Source organism: Vanessa cardui, chromosome 5 (assembly GCF_905220365.1).
Source record: "Vanessa cardui chromosome 5, ilVanCard2.1, whole genome shotgun sequence".
NCBI classification, from domain to species: domain Eukaryota; kingdom Metazoa; phylum Arthropoda; class Insecta; order Lepidoptera; family Nymphalidae; genus Vanessa; species Vanessa cardui.
This window is the reverse complement of record NC_061127.1, coordinates 14,768,932-14,787,451: the sequence shown is the minus strand read 5'-3', so window position 1 is coordinate 14,787,451 and position 18,520 is coordinate 14,768,932. Positions and strand designations below refer to the sequence as shown.

Sequence of the window (18,520 nt, the reverse complement as noted above, 5' to 3'; positions counted from 1 at the left end):
ATCACAGATTAACGCGACTCAGTTGTAAGTCCTCTAGAAATGGCATATACCCATATGATGAACCAACTTTTTTGAAAATGAATTGATATTTAATAAAACCTTTGCGAAATTTGGGAGAAGAAGTAAGATTTCTACTATATTAAATAGTGTTTTAAATAAAATTTTACGTATAATCACAACAAACAACAACAATAGCCTGTAAATTTCACAGCTGTGCTAAGGTCTCCTCTCCCTTTGAGGAGAATGTTTTGGGACATATTCCACCATGCTGTTCCAATGTCGGTTGATGGAATATACATGTTGCAGAATTTCAATGAAATTAGACACATACAGGTTTCCTCACGATGTTTTTTCACCGCCGGGCACAAGATGAATTATAAACACGAATTAAGCATATGAATATTCAGCGGTGCTTGCCTGTGTTTGAACCCGCAATCATCGGTTAAGATACACGTGATCTGACCACTGGGCCATCTCGGTACATATAATCATCTGGGATAAATACCATTGTATGTGACAAAGTTAAACAAGAATATCTTTAAACTAATATATTAGTTGGCAGTGCATTTACATACAAACCTAAATGTTTATTGTCATGTAGGCAATCTGGCAAAGTGGTATAGTCTCCATTTCTTTTTTATATTTATACAAAAAATGTGACATATTGTGGATATCACCACTTCGAGCCTTACAAGATAAATGTACATTGTTTGACATAAACATAACCGTATGTGTATGTAAGTCAACTGCCCTAAACTAATGGAATCATTTGTTGTTTATTTTTGTACACGTGTCAGTCGGTAGAAAGAAAGTCTGCTGCGGTCGAAAAGTAAATATTATTCAACCAGACGAATTCGGTACAGCTAGCTTGCTATAATAACTACACGCTGTCACTATCGTTTATCATCTGTGGCACATCCAAACTCTCAGTTCTGAGTATTACGTAATCGACAGACGCATAAACAAGCGATTCGTCAGAGCCACGATGTCAGCATGTGACGCTTGCCCCCTCTACTCGCGGCCGAGATACACATGAATAACCTATGTGTCGAATTATCAAACGATTTGTATAGATTATTAAATTTTCTCATATTTTTATGTTTGAATGGACCAGTAGAAAGACTGCGTGGACCTTAATCCATGCTAATGGGTTCAAAACAAATTTATTTTATTTGTTTATCCCAAATATAACATAGATATATACAATTTTAAAAAGAGTATAGAATTGTACGATTTTCGCAGGAACAACATAAAACTTTTTTGGTCTGTTCGTATAATGCTTGCTATGGTTTTATTTATTATAACACATCAACATCAAAACAAGAAACACATTTATTCGCATAACATCAAACAGTATCTTGCTCCCTGGAATGCAATTTAATCGACCAATAAAATGAACTACTTTAACCGGATCGATCTGGTTTCTATTTTCCGAGACTTCAACTCGATAAAGCATCGTCCAAGGAGTCCTGAGAGGGGAAAGAAGCGTGAGAAACAGCCTCATCCAAAGCATCACAATTAAACTTCAATGATTCTAAATGCATGAAGTTCGAGTGTTGAAAATTGAATTAACACTAATAAATCAATTGATACTGGATTTAATTATTTATATGTCTAGATAGATTAGTCTAGATCAAGGTGAGAACGCGTCGAAAAGAATATTGACTAACAGTTAGCGCTAAGTAAACACGCAAACTATTAGAGCAATATGACGTTTGGCGAGTTACACAACGACATAATAAGGTTCGCGCGGTTGTTATAACTGACAGTTTACTTAGATACATAAACAATCTAAGGGTCAGTTTCAAAATGTTATCAACAGATATATACCCATAAACCGTGGTAACCAGTATCCGCCTGGGTCACACACTCTTCCGTTCTACCGGCTAACATCAATACTTTGTATTGTCGTGTTCCGGTTAGTAGGATAAGCCGCAATTACATAGACAACGAACATAATATGTTTGGCGGCACATTGACATAATAAAATAAAGTACATTCATTTCAGTACTGATACTTAATGAACGTTCTCCGTGAGATAGAAAAAAACAAAATTACTCTATACCAAATCTATATTATAAATTTATGTCTTATAAGTGTAACTCTGTCTTTCTATCTGTCTGTCGCTCTTTCGCGACCAAACCGCTGAACCGAATTTGATGAAATATTGTATGAAGCAACCTTGTACTCCAAGAAAGGACGTAAGCTACTTTTTTCGTCTGATTCATGAAAAACAATACCCTAACATGTAAAACGCGAGTGAAACCGCGGGCGACTGCCAGTTCAATATAATTCCATGCATACTATTAATGACTGTTACTTTCTTTTTTACTATCACAAAAAAATATAATCAATTACAGATAATAAAAAAAAATAAAGTAAATACACCAAGAAGGTTTCATATTGTCGCAAACATATGAACATTTCTATGTCGGACAAGGACAGACGAGACACGAGTAGTTTAAATCGCGCGTGACACAAATACTAGAAGTCTAGAACTAGACGAGACTTAGTACCTAGAATACAAGGCATTACACGCGATAGCGAATTGAATTATAAAGTAATAATTCTGTAACGCAATAAAAGCATCTTGACTTTTTAATGATACAAAGTGTATAACATAAGTCTTAAAATATATTCATCGATTCAATGCAATTTGAACCTTTGTCTCGTGGGTGAGAGTCGCATTTTGCACGATAAACAATATAGACTAGACAAATAGTTGAATGACCTACTCCGATAACACTTAGATTCACTTATAATTTATTATGTTTTACGACAATGTTTACAATTACTTGCTAAATATTTAAGGCGGCTATATTATATTTTACCCATATATAGGCATGGTTGAAATTAAATCAATAATATACACTAAAACTTCACTTTCCTTTTCGTAACATTCAAATAAAAAACGAAATTTAGTCATTAACATTAAAGTATTCATTGTGTAGGTCTGTCGTATTGGGTACAACTTACTTCTATTAGCAAACAGCAATACTTTGTACGAGCACGAGAAACTTATCATCTGCGATGCAACGTTGATGCAATTTCTTGTAAGAACTGTTTTATATATCGAATAGCTACAGTAACTAAAGACCAATGTGAACGCTAATATTAGATGACACATTTCTACTATTGCATGTTGAAATAAATCAATAAGTCATTAAAAAGCCTTTAGTCCTAAGTCATCATACACGATCATACATGTTTGTACATACATACATCATGCATGTTTTTTTCGGACAAATTAAAAAGTTCATTGGCCTAGCAACATATAAATTAATGCGTTCAAAGTGCATGCGAAAATGTTATAGATATCAATAGATATTGTCGGTTTGTCCTTCTGTGAGGGATTAATAATGTATTAACGTGATTTTAGGATAGTGATAGCATAATCGTTGCGTGCGAGTCCGTGAGTAAGAAGTGTACCTTAGAGTATAATAATTGTATTAGTCAGTGATATTTTATATTGATTTATTTATTGAAAATCATGCTTACAAATACAACACATTTTCAATTTATTAATATCTTTTTCATTTTATTTTTCCAGCTCTTCTCGGTAGTAGCTTTTAATGTATTTTTATAAAATGACAACCAAAAAAATTTTTTTTTATATATACATATTGCGCTTAGTATCAGCTAATAGAAGATTCAAACCTCAATTAGACACGTAAATAGGGTGCCTAAAGCGTAATTAATGCACAATGAATTATGTACATTGAACACATTCGAAATAATTTTGTTAGTGAATTTATTACTTTACGAGTCCCTGCAAGCAAGTGAGGATAATATAACTTCAGATGTAGACCAATAACAGATATCCTGTTGTTTTGCCGAAAACTTCCCTGTAATTTAATTATATCTAGTGGGTATACTATCGACCCGCCCGGCTTAGCATGGGCACAAATTATGTATATTTTTATTGAAGCATGTTCTATTTAAAAAAACCCATGAAACTTTTTATAGAACATAAACGCCCTAATTTTTCTTCAAAATGTCCAATTTCCTTCATTTTTCTTTCCGTGAGAACTTTCTGCAAAGTATTACAAATTTCCAAAAAATAAGATGAATTAAATCATTAAAGTCGTTTATAAGTAATTGCGTGAGAGAGAATAATATGGATTCATTTATATATACATACATATTACGTACTATTTATCCTTGTTTTATTTTTATCCTTTACGCATAGAAACAATGATAACAATTTATCGATATTTCCAGAATTCAAGCCATCAATATTATAATCTTCCCACAACTGGGCAAGGTCGCGAATACTTTGACAAAGCTGCTCTAATGGCTGACTTACAGTGTTGAGTCCAAAATTAAACATAAATACACGACAACAATGATACTCTATAATATTAAAAATATCACAATCAACATATCTCAGATTCATGTGTCTTAGTCCTCAGTTCATATCTAACACGTGTACTATCCAGAATCGACTTAATAATACAATATTTTTGTGGATGGGCGGGCCAGTGTACCACCTGACGGTAAGTATATAATACTGGCGCTCTAGAATTGAGATGTTATGTCTCTCGTGCCTGTAATAACCCCTCAAACCACAACACAACTAAACTAGTAGTAGCTCGCGGCTTCGCTCGTGTTTTAGGGTATTGGTTGTCATGTGTTAGGCAAAAAGCCTATGTCCTTTCTTGGATTTCAAATTTGCTTCATACCACATTTCATCAAAATCGGTTCAGCAGTTTGGTCGTGCAAGAGCAACAGACAAACAGACAGATACGAGTTACTTTCACATTTATAATATTAATATAGGTACATATTATTACAATCAATGTTGCATTTCATAATCTATCATATTCTGACAGTGTTTTGCGCTCATTTTAGTTGAGTTAGATTAAAGATAAAATAATAAAGATTCATTATGAAATTTCTTAGAAGGCATCGCTATAAATGCGTCGCCAGAATGACGTCACATTTGCATAAAAATATATCAACAGATTCATTTTACCCGATTAAATATTCAATGACATTTGTTACATTTATCGAACAATGTAACATCAGTAGTAGGTAGATCTTATGGAAGCCACTTCAGTGTATTACCTCATAGTTTAACTACAAAATTACTTCACGGTAAGGATTGCTGTGGAACCTTATAAACAGAAATAAATCATACCCTCTAGTATTCAAATAATTATTACAGTTAACAACATGCAAAATCTATTACAAAATATCACTAATTCAACTAAAAAAAAATAAGCTTTTTGTATTCAAATACGAACTAACAGAAATAAATCCAATGCCATTGCAAGTTTACAAAATTATTATTTAATGATAATCAATCTTAATTAAAAATAAACAACTTAATATGATGCATACAATGTAACATACAAAAACATGCATTCTATAAGATAATGTTTGTAGTGTTGCATCATTCACTCGCTACTTGTATATGTTACTGTGAGTACAATGTACCTTAGCAGAATTTTTTTATGAAAAAAAATGATAAATATTCTCACTTTTATTTCTATAAACTAGTCATAGGACTGGCTATGACTAGGTCATATTTAATGAATATCGAGATAGAACTTACAAAACGTAGGTATATTATGTCGTTAGCAAAACTGCTTCATTTAATTTTGTTTATCAATAGTAGTTTGACAAAAATAAAATTGACTTTGCATATATTATATAATTATATTAACAAAATATAAGACTATATAGTTATTTATTGAACTTGATTGGACACGTCAATTGATAAAAACGAAATATTCTACAATAATATAATGTACCCATGTGAAGTCAAAGATCACATAACCAGCAATACTTTTATGAATGACTTTAATCTTAATTATTTTTAAATTTTATCAACATCGTAATGCGTCAAAACATTTAATTATATTATTTTCATTGTGTTTTTTGTTTTAAAACAAAGTATGTATTCATTACAATTTTTTTTAAATATTATTTGTTTTCTCATATTTTAATTAGGTATATATATATAATATACTTTTTCAATACTGTGGCTGCAGACCGTATTCCATGAAATTAATTTTGTGAAATAATTAAATAATTAATCAATTTTGTTATTATTAGTCGTGCAAAAGCATGACTTATTTAAAGTATAAAAATCTCCTAAAAAATGTTTAATGTATTTGTGAAAGTGTATTTTGAAATTCATCATTAAATCACTAGGCAAACAGGCTTATGCACAAGAACATATTCTTATTTTAGAACTCACAGCTGAAATTTAATGCATACTTAATATTTTAGTATATTGAAATAATGTTGTAATACACAATGATTAAACACATTATTAACTGCTAAGCTTTGATTTTAAGATATGAGTCGGCACATGTTGACTCGTCTCTTTAAATCAATTTACTAAGAGACAGTTTCAAACATCCATTTTAAATAATATATAGTAAGGTAAATTGTTAACAGTAATATCTAAAATTCAAAATTTTAATCTCATAGATCTATCCTGTAATGTTCAAAGTCTATTTCATAGTTCTTTCAGTTTGACTTTGTCATTTCTTAATTGTTAATTTATTGTTAACTCATTGATGATATTACCATTGCTGCCATGGCGACCCATTTATAAACATTGTTACATTGTTTACATTTTTGCTGTATTTGATAAACAATTATAACTGTAATTTATGAATTATAAAAAACAAATGCCGTCAAACCTAAAATAAGTCTTAAATTAAAAATATGTTTCTCGCACAGCCATTATAAAATAAAGTTAATTGATTGCAGATTTTTTATAAATTCACTACTAGCAAATATTTACTCTATCAATGTTATTATTATAGCTTGAAATTAGGTATTTGAATAAGAAATTCATATAAATCAATATGCACACAATGGCTTTGTTTAAATATTAAAAATAACAACAGGTGGGTAGATATAAATATATAAACAAATAGTTTGTTTACAAACAAAGCCATTAACTAGCAATAGGCCGAAATGACCTCTAGCTTATCTATGGAAAGTGTACTGACCTTTTTGGCAGCAACATCGCGGCCGCTCCCTTCCGCTGGAAGACCCCGTCCACAAGCACGCCATTCTTGCTGTTGCACGTCAAGTAGAACTCTGGGTGGTCGTAAAACAGTTCGAGGTGCCGGCGTGATATAAAGCTCGAATGTCCCATGTTCACGTCCACTTGACCCCGGCTAGAGTTTCGTCCGATTATCACCCTTTTCTGACGTATCAAATATTCGAAATCACGACCGTCGAGCCGCGCGATCGCGATCGGAGCCGGCTCTTGCGCCCACTGCACCTTGGAAGGCGATGGGGGCGCTGACTTGAGCGCAAGGAGCGCCCAGGCATCGCTCTCCGAGCTTCGCGAGATCTGAGTCTGAGCCATTTCAGGCGCGTGTACCTATATCACCAACGTCCACACGCGGGGCGCGCACCCTCGCCGCGATAGCACATCACAAACCCGAGACCGCCGTGCCACGACCCGGATATCCGGAACCTGCCGAATCCGTGTCCGTTCTACAATTTGAGGTTACTGACGGGACGCACATGCGCAAAGTTTCGACTTGTACGGTAAACAAGAATTATATAAATCACACCACCACGTGATAAAACTGTATACATATATCTAGTCGGGAAGCGCAGATCGATACTATAGGGTATAGTAAAATCGTCTTTGACCGAAATTGAAGGCTTTATGCTATTGCACAACTAAATATTCGCAATTGGATCGAAATTAGACACTAAAGTAAACACGAGGCGAGAACAAAAATAACCAAAAACGTCAGTTCGCCATACGCAGTTTACAAGTTCGAAGCGCCATCTATGCGACTCAACAAAAAAGGATAAAACAATGTGTTCCGTTCAACGCATTATTTATTGGTTGTATGGGGACCGAATACGCATTAATAAAATTGCAATTGAAAGGTATTTTCTCATTTTTATTCATTAAAAATGACAAAAATATAATAATTCATAAGTTCTTTACGTTACGAATGATTATTTAATAAAAAAATAAACATATTTTAGAATTTCCAAAAATCACTTTTGAGTACAAATTTCAAAATATAATTGTATTAATTATTATTTACTGTAACAATACTCACGAATAATATTTTTAGTTTTATTGTACTACTCACTTTTAACATAATATGTGTGCATCTCATATAGTATAGCTTTTATATAAACATAGTATAAGTCTAACCACTTTAAAATGTTCTCTGTGCCTAAACATGTCAATTTGTTATTTGATGCTTCAGCGTTCAGGTATGTAACTGTCATCTACTTTTATTTGTCAATAAAGCTCAGGACGTCAAATATATATAATTTATTTCTGAACTACGCCTATACAGATTGATATTTGGCATTAATAATTGAAAAAGTAGAATTTATGAATAACAAGTGATCGTCTGTCTTTATAAATTACGTGGGTTGAGACAGAGTCGAGTATAATCAAATCATCTATAATTTTAGGTAAGTTTTAAAAACAAAACAAATACCGCGCCATATTTGAAATAATCTTATTAATTGCTATTCTTTTATTCATATATTGTAAGTCGAAAACTATTTTCACAAGGTATTAGCCATAATTTATCTTTATTAAAATATTGTAACATACAAATTATCTATATTCTTCATGTATTTTTTTGTAGTGTATGTCGTACAGGCATATTGAATAGAAATATTCAATTAGAACCGATATCTGACTTATATATTCTGTTACCTGTTGTTTTCAAAGTGTCCAGACTATAATAATCAGCATGGCCTTTGAATAGGTCAAATTGAAATAATATTTACATTGTAAATCATAATCAGTAAATTCATTCTTATGATAAAATGAAAATATTAAATTAAATATAAACTTTTTGTGTGGAATATATAATAACTAAAGTTATGTGCTTATTTTTTTAGATGTAGATGGATCCAAAAAAAACAGTAATAAACAAAAATAATTCTTTATTCAAATTTGACTAGACATATCACAGACAGCACACAAATACCAAATTTCATGAGCTCAATTAAAAAAAATATTATATAAATATTATTTGACATTGTAAATACATTTCAAATTGCTTAATATCTCCATGATACAAAAATACATAAATATGTGTTTATTCAACAATAATGTTGGTAGATAAAACTTTTATTAGTATTTTATGAAGTCTTATGATTTAAGAAATATTGCAACTATCAAATTTCTATGGATTATTAGTATTCCATTTATCCCTTGCTATTAAGCTTGTATTTGTAGTTTCAATAACAATAGCCTAAGATACAATAATTATTCCAAAAATAGAATTTTATTTATCATAAATAGAACTAAACAACAAATTGGAAACAACTGCAAATAATAAATATTTAGTAAATAATAAAAATATAAGCTATGTTACACTAAAAATTGGTATATATCTATGATAAAATATCTTAGTCATCTAGCTGGGTTAAACTAGCCACACCTCTATTGATCCAATGCTTCTCCGGAATATCTGATCTCAAAGTTATATACATAACAAAGTTGCTGGAATGACCTGTGGTCGCTAGAACTCCTTTCCTCTCACTGGTCTTGTAGATTGGACAGAAATAACACGGAGGAGGATTGAAGTCAGATATCAGAGCTGGTTGGAACCAAATGATTGGGATGGTGTCGAATAGGATCTTGGGATATGATTCATCTAGTTGCATAGTTTCACGGTTCCATCTGGCACCCTCCAAGAAAAGTCCCTGAGAAAATATATGTTTAAAATTTTTTTTTATTGTTAAATCAACTTGTTTGTAGTCAAATTTCTCATACATTTTAACAATTATACACCATTTATAGTTAATTATTAATACAAGTAAAATTTCATTTCAAATCTGAGAGTAAGATGGGGCTTTAAAATTATTATTAAATTCAATAAATAATTATTACAAACATGAAACAATAATTTGCTCACACAATATTACCAAATGCTCGCTTATGTAATAAATAAAAAGTGTTGCTGCGCCTAATTGCCGGACTCTCTAAAATGTAATCTAATTAAGATATTTCATATACTTTATACAATAGAATTCACAATAGCATATGAAATGAGTCACAATTTTGATGAACAGAGAAATAGTTTTAAAAACATATTTTTGGGATAATACATGTTTTTAGGGAATATATGTAACAATGAAAAAGAAACAGCCAATCGGAAATTACGTTACAAATATCGAAGTATATTAATGAATCTTAGTTTTCTTCAGTTTATTTTGTTGTCAATTATCAACATTAATGCTAAAAGCTATATTTAAGCTTACGTCATTAATTTGAAGCGCTATGCAGTGTTTATTTGCAATAAATAAATGAACATCTAAATAAAAAATATCATTCATGCTTTTATGATAATGACAGTTCATTGTCATTAAAAATAGATTATGGTTGCGGTATGGCGTTTATATTGCTTCCACATCAATTTTAACTTTACACAACTTTGTTAATTATCGTAAACAATTTCTATGAATAACAAAAACAACAAAAAATGCGTTGATTGAATATCCAAGAAGTACATAGTCGTTTGAACATTCTTTATAGTTATAACGGGCCATTATCAAAATTCGTCATTTTCTGTAATGATTACTATACATACAACCAAGCTCTTCTTTTTCTTACTTTTTTGGGACTTTTGTCCTACACAGGTACGTCAGTCTCTAGCCAAGCTCTCTTGGTAAATAAACTATTATTTTTGGAATAGTTTACTTAAAAGTCCTTTCTTGTTCCTCACTATAAATCGACTAATGACAATGGTCATCAGTTAGGTGTGTTTCCCGTCAGCTGGAACGAGGTCCCCCGTTTAAAGCGACGCAAGTCGGCGCAATATATAGCACACGCATCCTATCCCGACGTCGACGGACCTAAGCGGAGGTCGATCTCACACGATCAGCCTCATTATGATGCACACACATATTCCGTAATCTAAGTGAATTTCCAACGTCCGGTATTATACAGTTTCAGTACTTGCCTTACTGAACGGAGAATATGTCAAAGAGAGAGAGCTTAGCTAAAAAAATAGTTTTTAAGCAAAGGTTCTGTCCTTCATCTAGTTATGCTACTTCCAATTGACAAATCTTTCCCATACATTGATTGTATGAATTGGTTACAAATTAGATAAGACTCTAGTGCTCGTAATTTTAAGTTTATATAATAAAAAACGACACACAAGCATGCACAAAACAATCCTGACTCACCCACACAAACATACTGTGCTCCTGACCTTGCTTGTCCATTTGTTGAGTTTGCTGCTTGTAAATATTACCAAATGTTTAAACATAGACCTATTTGTAAACACATTCCAAACGTAATACTTACCTACCATCGGAAATGAGTCCTTATACTTATGAATCAAAATATAAAATTGACAACTTCATTTTATGCGTCATTTTTGTACTGGTTTAGATATGAATGCATTCAATGCCATTTAAATAATAATCGATCCTTTAATTTTAGTAAGATAGTTACCAGATTTTATTATTGTCAATACCTACCAATACCAGATACTATGATATTTTTATTATTAAAAAAGAAAATCGTGTGTCATAGTTTCATAGACTGTATATAATGTAACACTAATAAAAAAAATACAAATGTATCTTGATTAGTTGTTACATAGATTTAAGTGTACTTCGCAGAAAGACGTTGATATTATATCATTCAATATCCTAAGATTCTTTGACACAAATACACAGACAATAAGCTTATATATATTTAATTAAAGAAGTATTTAGTACCTTGCAATATACTCCAAACGATGGCTCTTCTTCGCATTCGGCTTCCATGCTGGTTATTGTGAACTCGAAATGAACTTGATCTATCGGTATCCGGTTGTGTCGGGAGTAGTTCTGCAGGACGCCGGTTAGGAACGACTGCGTGAAGTAGAACCCGGATACCCAAAAAACGATCGGCGGTCCCTCGTCTATCCAGTCTTGCAGGAATTTAAGCCTGGACATTTATCGAATTCAATTTACTCATCAAAGGTTAAATTGGTTCTACCGATTTTTTACAGAAATCAACTGTGATAAAAGGGGTTATCTTTCCCCTTTGTATATAACTAACAAATAAATTGTTACCTAATATAATTCCATACTTAATAACATTGTTAACTCGTTAGCCACCACAATTTTATATTATTATATTTTATATTATATTGATTGGTGCAGAAAGTAATACTTTCTATGAAAAATATATTCCTAATTACTAAATGTTAATATTTTTTTCATTGTCATCAAAAATACTCCAGAAAAGTCGAATTACATATTTTCAACCAGAGGCTCCTCCTAAATTCGCTACTAAATTGAATTTATATTTTCTGGTTACCATGTCCGTAAACATTGCATGTCACTGAGATACAGAGTATTTGCTACCACTAAAGTAATAGTATAAGTAGGGCCGATGTACATAATACATTCATGGGCCTAGAATATTTATAACATCCACACCATAAATTATACAACAAATTCAGAAAACCATAAATAATTAAGACATTACGTATAAAAATAAACGTCCATTAATAATATTTTATATTATTATTATATTATAGTCATACATAATATTTTTTTCTAATTATAGAATGAACGGATTAAAGTATAAATTAAAATCCAAAATATCGGGCTAAAATAAAAGACAATGTATATATACATATACATATACTTGCTAAAAAAATGTTTAAGCCGGATTTAGCTGTGTATTTTAATTTGTTTAAAGAAGATCAGTCTTATTATATTATATTATATACATATTTCTTTTAATTTGGAAAGTGAAGCTTACAAAAATGTAAATTATTTTTGTGTTCCAGATATGTCGGAGCAGGTGTTAGATAAAGAGACATGGCCAGCTGAAGCGGAGGCAGCCATCAACGATATCCGAAAACATGTCAATTCAGCTCAAGTATCCTCCAAAGTGAGGAGCACCAACCAGAAGATCTACATTAACCTCACGACTTTGGAAAATTCGGAATATTGCGTCGAAATGTCCGCCTTAGGGTTCAGGGTCGTCGGCAGGAAATATGACGACACGAGCCTGTCTACCATAGAAAACATGAATTACGAGACGCCCTACGCTCTACTCAACAACATCAGTCAGAAGTACAGAGAGTCGTTCGGCGGAGAACTCATGAACAAACTGCTACACCTGGCTAAGAAATCAGAAGGCTGAATCCGAAATCGACTATATCAATTTTGGGTCTGTAGTATTTTATTTAAAAGCGTAGTGTGTTTTTGCTTTACGGTTTATAGAGAACGTTTACATGTTACAAGATATTGGTACTAAACTGCATTTATAAATTTTAAGACGACCTCGACGCATTTGTTTAGATTACTTTTAACCATTAATATTAGTTTATTATGTCAGATTTATACACATGATACATGACTTGCATACATGACATATAAATTATGTTGTTATTTATATGAAAAGTACATCACATTTGATGCTCATATTGTTTATTGAATCACGTTAAGATCTGGATCTTTTAAGCGTTTATTGTACAGTTTAAATGAATGTTGCCATACTTTTTTGTATTAGTAACAGAGTATAATTTTCACTATTTAAGTCAATTGCACATTAAAATAACTATAACGATGTTATCTTTATTTAAGTAATTATTTATTGGATGCAATATCGGAGCTTATTTGAGTATGTGTTACAAAAAGAGCAGACTGAGTACAAATATATGTGAACTTTAGAAAAATATACAATTGTAGCACGGTGTTGCAATGCAATGCAAATGCAAAAATAAATTATTATATATTAACTTGTTTTTCAATTAAAATTTAGTTCGAAACCTTTATTTATTATTTCACCGTTTCGTAAAAAAAGTTTTTATACTTTTTACACCTAAGAAAGTAACAATATATAAAGTGATTCACACTCAATCCGAATTACAAGAATACTAACAGTAGCGCTGTTTAAATAAGTCACGAATTGGTACATACCCAGAAACCTATTAAAAAAATAACAATCTGTCCATTTCAACTGAAAAAGAAAGAAAAATAACCATATCTTACATTTACGATTTCCTGGGGATAGGCTAGTTTAGCGATATAGTGCGCTACTAACAGTTCTATATTATATTTTTTATGTATATAATACCGCCATTCCACGTAACTACTAAATATATTTTCTATAACAGCTTCATCGAATAGAAAAGCGAATGGATTCAGGTTTTCGCAAGTCCATAAAAATTGTCATAGATTATTTTTGAAACTCTCGACCAATCCTATCGTCAAATCGAATGTCAATGTTTGCGGCAAACCGCTTCGGAAGTGAACAATGCACTCCTAAAATGTTATATGGAGCTTTAAGTCATGTGTTCTGGCATTAATTAGTTTGCACTCATATTTATCTATATCTTTGATTTAAATAAGACTTTATATTTTTATTATACAACTGATTTATGTATGTATTATGTATGGGTATCACTAGAAATAGATCTTTGTAAACAAGCAAGCAGGCAAGTATTAATTTAGTACATCCGGTACATAACATACATTCTACCAGAATACCATACAAGCAACTCAAAATGTAATAGGTAGAACCTTACCTGGCCAAAAAATCCGTTACATACGAGCCTAAAGGCTTCATCGAGGGATAAGATTTAGACATCCAAGCTCCGGGCACGACGCCTTTGGTGAAGGCATTGTTGCACTCCTCCAGTTCGGCGCTCATGATGGCCAGACCCTGGGCCGCTAGGTATACCCCATGTAACGTACGCTGGACTACGCTCAAGAGGCGGTTGTAACGAATCAGCTCCTTGAAATAAGAACAAAGTTAGTACCCAATTTATTTTTAGTTAATAAACAATAAATTGTACCAAAATGATCATTATATTAGATATTTTTTAGCATACTTTTTAATTTGACATATTCTCGTAACACTAACAATAATCGATTTCTAATTTGATTCCATTTAAAAATTTCCATTATGATATAAATAAAAATTAGCGTTCTACCCGTGACCACGAACACTGTAAAGTGCTCGAAACGTCGGGATGTTAAAAATAATTAATATACGCGATTCAAATCCGTTAAAACCATTATTTCAATAGCGTTCTAGTTTTCAAGACGACCATCGCCAAAGATCTCAAATCCCGCGTACCTGCGTGAGCACGGTGTTCATGCTGTTGTAGTACTGCACGGGGTAGCGGCGCGCCGCGTCGGCCACGTCGTAGGGCGGCGGCAGGCGCGCCAGCACGTCGCGCGCCAGCGACAGCACGCCCGCGCCGCCCGCGCCCGCGCCGCCGCCGCCCACGCGCTGCGTCGCGCTGCAGCCCCACAGCAGCTGCGCCGGTGACACGCGCACGCGCATCACGGATTAGAATCCTCGTTTTTTTTTTTAAATTAACGTATATATCGTATAAACCGATATATTACTACATTATTAGACAAAATTAACATATTAAAAAAATATATAACTTGTCTATAATACGATAATTAATAATATTATATTAATATTATGAAAATATTACAAAATGCTTTTAAATGTGTAATAAGTATACTAAATGTAAAAAAGCAACGACATTTACAATTCAATTTAATTCTTAACACGCTATTTATTTGCTTAATCTTTATGTATGTATATACTCGTATGCATATACGATATACATGTGTGACGGAAATTTAGTTCACAATGTTGTTACCGGATTCAGAACGTCTTATGAACCTGGTTAGTAACTAGGACAAAAAAAATGAAAAATACGACTTACGTACGATTGGCCTGAGTATCGTCCTGTTAGTGGCGGTAAAAGACAATGTGATTAATGATTTAAGCTCACCGCAGCCGCCTCTTTGTTGTCCTTAGTGATGTCAGCGTTCTCGTGCAAACCGAAGACCTCGGGCTTCGCAATCATGGGGAGAGCTTTGATATGCTCGAGCACAGAGTTATAATCCATGCTGGGAGGCATGCGATAATCACCACTCGGGGAAAATGAGTAACTGTAAAAAAAGTAATGAGTATAGATGCATTTTTTTATGACATAGTTTGGCGGACGAGCATATGGGTCATATAATGGTAAGTGGTCACCATCACCCATAGACAATGACGCTGTAAGAAATATAACAATTCCTTACATGGTCAATGTGCCACCGACCTTGGGAACTAAGATGTCATGTCCCTTGTGCCTGTAGTTACACTGGCTCACTCAACCTTTAAACCGGAACACAACAATACAGAGTACTGTTATTTGACGGTAGAATAACTGATGAGTGGGCTTGCACAAAGCCCAACCACCTAGTAACTTATTCTATCTTGATTTTCTGATCCGAATGTCTCTTGTATGATAAACCGTTGCAAAGGGGAAACTTCGTACCTATGTGTTATCGAAGTGAGTCTATCATACGATTGGTTCACTTAGACCTAATAGTTTTTGTAAGCATTTCTTATAATACCATTAACCTATTAGTGACCACTGTCGTTAGCTTCGTACATCACAAAAATCATCATATTTAAAATAATCTTACTTTGGATCCGAAGTGACATCTTCGTTGTAGAAGATTGACAAGAGAGACAGGATCAGTCTTCTATCTTTGTCGTCTGTTACTCTACCGCCGTAATTGCATTCTCCAGCCAAATAGTTAAGAGCTTCGAAAGGTGTCTCCGTGTACTCCGTAAGGAACATCTAAAAGTTACAATGCTTTTACTAAATACGAATGCCAATATCCGCTAACAAATCTAGTAAATTCAAGGCTGAGATTACAATGCTACCGCTATTACAATGTCTACCTGTAATTGCATTATGCAAATCCTTAAATCGCTCTCATTGAATTCGTACTGAATGTTCCATCCCAATGGTCCGAAGGCTCGTCTTTCTTGAACGATAGCGTGGAAGAAGCACAGAGCGAACAACAGTCGTCTCCACTCCTCGGTCCGGGGACAGGATATATAGAATTCGGGATCACAAATTGGATCAGAAATATAGGAACGGTAGATGTTGTTCTTTAGACCTTTGGGCGCCTCGTTTGTCATTTTCACTCCTAAAACATGAAAGAAAGACGTTACATATTCCAAGTAGATTTGCGATTTCCAGTCACGATCAATGGCGAGTAAAGTTTTCTAGAAAATTTGGATGTTAAGACACAGTACCGTTCTGCAGCACGGTGACGGGGAAGGCGCGGCTGGGGTAGGAGGTGAGCCATAGTCGGCAGGCGCGGTGCGTGTGCGGCGCGGCCAGCACCTCGGCGCAAAGGCGCTCCAGTTCATTGAGCCACGACTCCAGCACGTGGCAGTTCTGCAGCACGGCCCAGCCGCCGCAGCCCGCTGCGCGCGTGATCATCTCCGCCGCGATCGGGCCCTCGGAACGACACATAACGTCAGCTTTCACTTTTTCAAAATTATTGATTACCTCCGCTGAGCACTTGTGTAACTTCTTTAGTCTGTCTGTCTGTGGTGTCTACCCGTGACCACGAACGCTGTAAAGTGCTCGAAACGTCGGGATGCCAAAAATAATTAATATACGCGATTCAAATCCGTTATAACTAGTTTTATTTAAATGTGTAATAATCGCGAAAATTTAAGACAACATTATAAAAAATACTAAATTATAAACACCACCGAGTCAGGTCATATCATTGCTGGTTTCTCTTTCGAAAACTACTGTTAATGAATTATGATACGAATCTAATTTCACCTGTCCTTGTCCCAGAGATATGGTCTCGAAGCTGACCACCTTCTTCTCCATAGCGAACTTCACGAGAGCAGACATAGGGTCTGAGCCGGGAGACAGGATAAAAATGAGCGGAGACGCGCAGTTGCTGTCATTATAGGACTTCTCGAGATCGAAGGGCGGCGGTTCGATGTAGGGCCGACCCATTTCTTCTACAACGTACTGCTGTACGAGTGGAATCAACTTGTCTGGACGGATACATCTGTTAAAATAATTTCGATATTATTAGATATTTATGGGGAAATTAAGGGCGGTATTTGTATAGCTAGTTACCACATCGAACTATTTTGAAATATTATGACGGCGTAAAAAAGAACTAAATAACAATTTAAACACGCTTCACTAGCAATGGATGATAAAAAAATATCTAATATATTGCCAACTTTGATGAAAATACTATATATAAATAGTAATAAGATTACTATTTATTACAGCGATTAAGTAATATAACTTATATCTCATTGGATTAATAGTTTCATATATCAAATAAATTTTATAAAGTCCCAGAAATAATATCGCAGTAAATCACTTGTTTGTAACGTATAACTTTGACTTGAACAAACACATCAGAAGCTGACCTCATAATGATAAGCTTGGGTATTCCCCGCACGACATCGAAAGGAGGCGGCAGCTCGCTCTCGTGCGGCGCCGACGAGTCGTACAGCGCCTTCCACGGGGACGTGTCGGCCTCCACATTCTCCTTGAAACCGTGAAGGCTGGCGGTCCACATTGACCAATACCAACATTATATTACTTATTGAGCAATATTTTAAAGGTTTCTTTTTGGATTACACGTTGCGGTTGTATATAAGAAAAATCATATTAGATACCGAGTACTTATGCAATGCACTTACTTGTAGATATAGGCCATATAGCGATTTATTTAAAATTAAAAAAGC

At 33.7% G+C, this 18,520-nt stretch overlaps 3 protein-coding genes across 4 annotated transcripts in view; 1 reads left to right on the top strand and 2 right to left on the bottom strand.

The window, feature by feature from the left end:
• The window catches only part of LOC124530041 (forkhead box protein K1), a 64,987-nt gene extending 57,202 nt beyond the window's left edge, over nt 1–7,785 (bottom strand). The window contains exon 1 of one of the 2 annotated variants that reach the window (XM_047104016.1): nt 6,972–7,785. In XM_047104016.1, the coding sequence (XP_046959972.1) occupies nt 6,972–7,336 (365 nt within the window). In that variant the 5' untranslated portion in view covers nt 7,337–7,785. The remainder of the gene's footprint in view (nt 1–6,971) is intronic. The other variant, XM_047104017.1, reaches the window with a different exon arrangement.
• Nucleotides 7,786–8,214: 429 nt separating this feature from the next.
• On the top strand, nt 8,215–13,677 carry LOC124530042 (GSK3B-interacting protein). Its single transcript, XM_047104019.1, has 2 exons — nt 8,215–8,421; nt 12,759–13,677. The coding sequence occupies exon 2, from the start codon at nt 12,761–12,763 to the stop codon at nt 13,115–13,117; it is 357 nt and encodes a 118-aa protein (XP_046959975.1). The 5' UTR covers nt 8,215–8,421; nt 12,759–12,760; the 3' UTR covers nt 13,118–13,677.
• Nucleotides 9,028–18,520, bottom strand: part of LOC124529848 (dynein axonemal heavy chain 3) — a 38,051-nt gene continuing 28,558 nt past the window's right edge. The window contains exons 62-71 of the mRNA XM_047103772.1: nt 18,200–18,337; nt 17,586–17,823; nt 17,042–17,249; nt 16,682–16,932; nt 16,420–16,577; nt 15,735–15,894; nt 15,059–15,241; nt 14,505–14,713; nt 11,695–11,905; nt 9,028–9,669 (exon numbers count right to left, since the gene is read on the bottom strand). Coding sequence (XP_046959728.1) covers nt 9,373–9,669; nt 11,695–11,905; nt 14,505–14,713; nt 15,059–15,241; nt 15,735–15,894; nt 16,420–16,577; nt 16,682–16,932; nt 17,042–17,249; nt 17,586–17,823; nt 18,200–18,337 — 2,053 coding nt within the window. The 3' untranslated portion in view covers nt 9,028–9,372. The remainder of the gene's footprint in view (nt 9,670–11,694; nt 11,906–14,504; nt 14,714–15,058; nt 15,242–15,734; nt 15,895–16,419; nt 16,578–16,681; nt 16,933–17,041; nt 17,250–17,585; nt 17,824–18,199; nt 18,338–18,520) is intronic.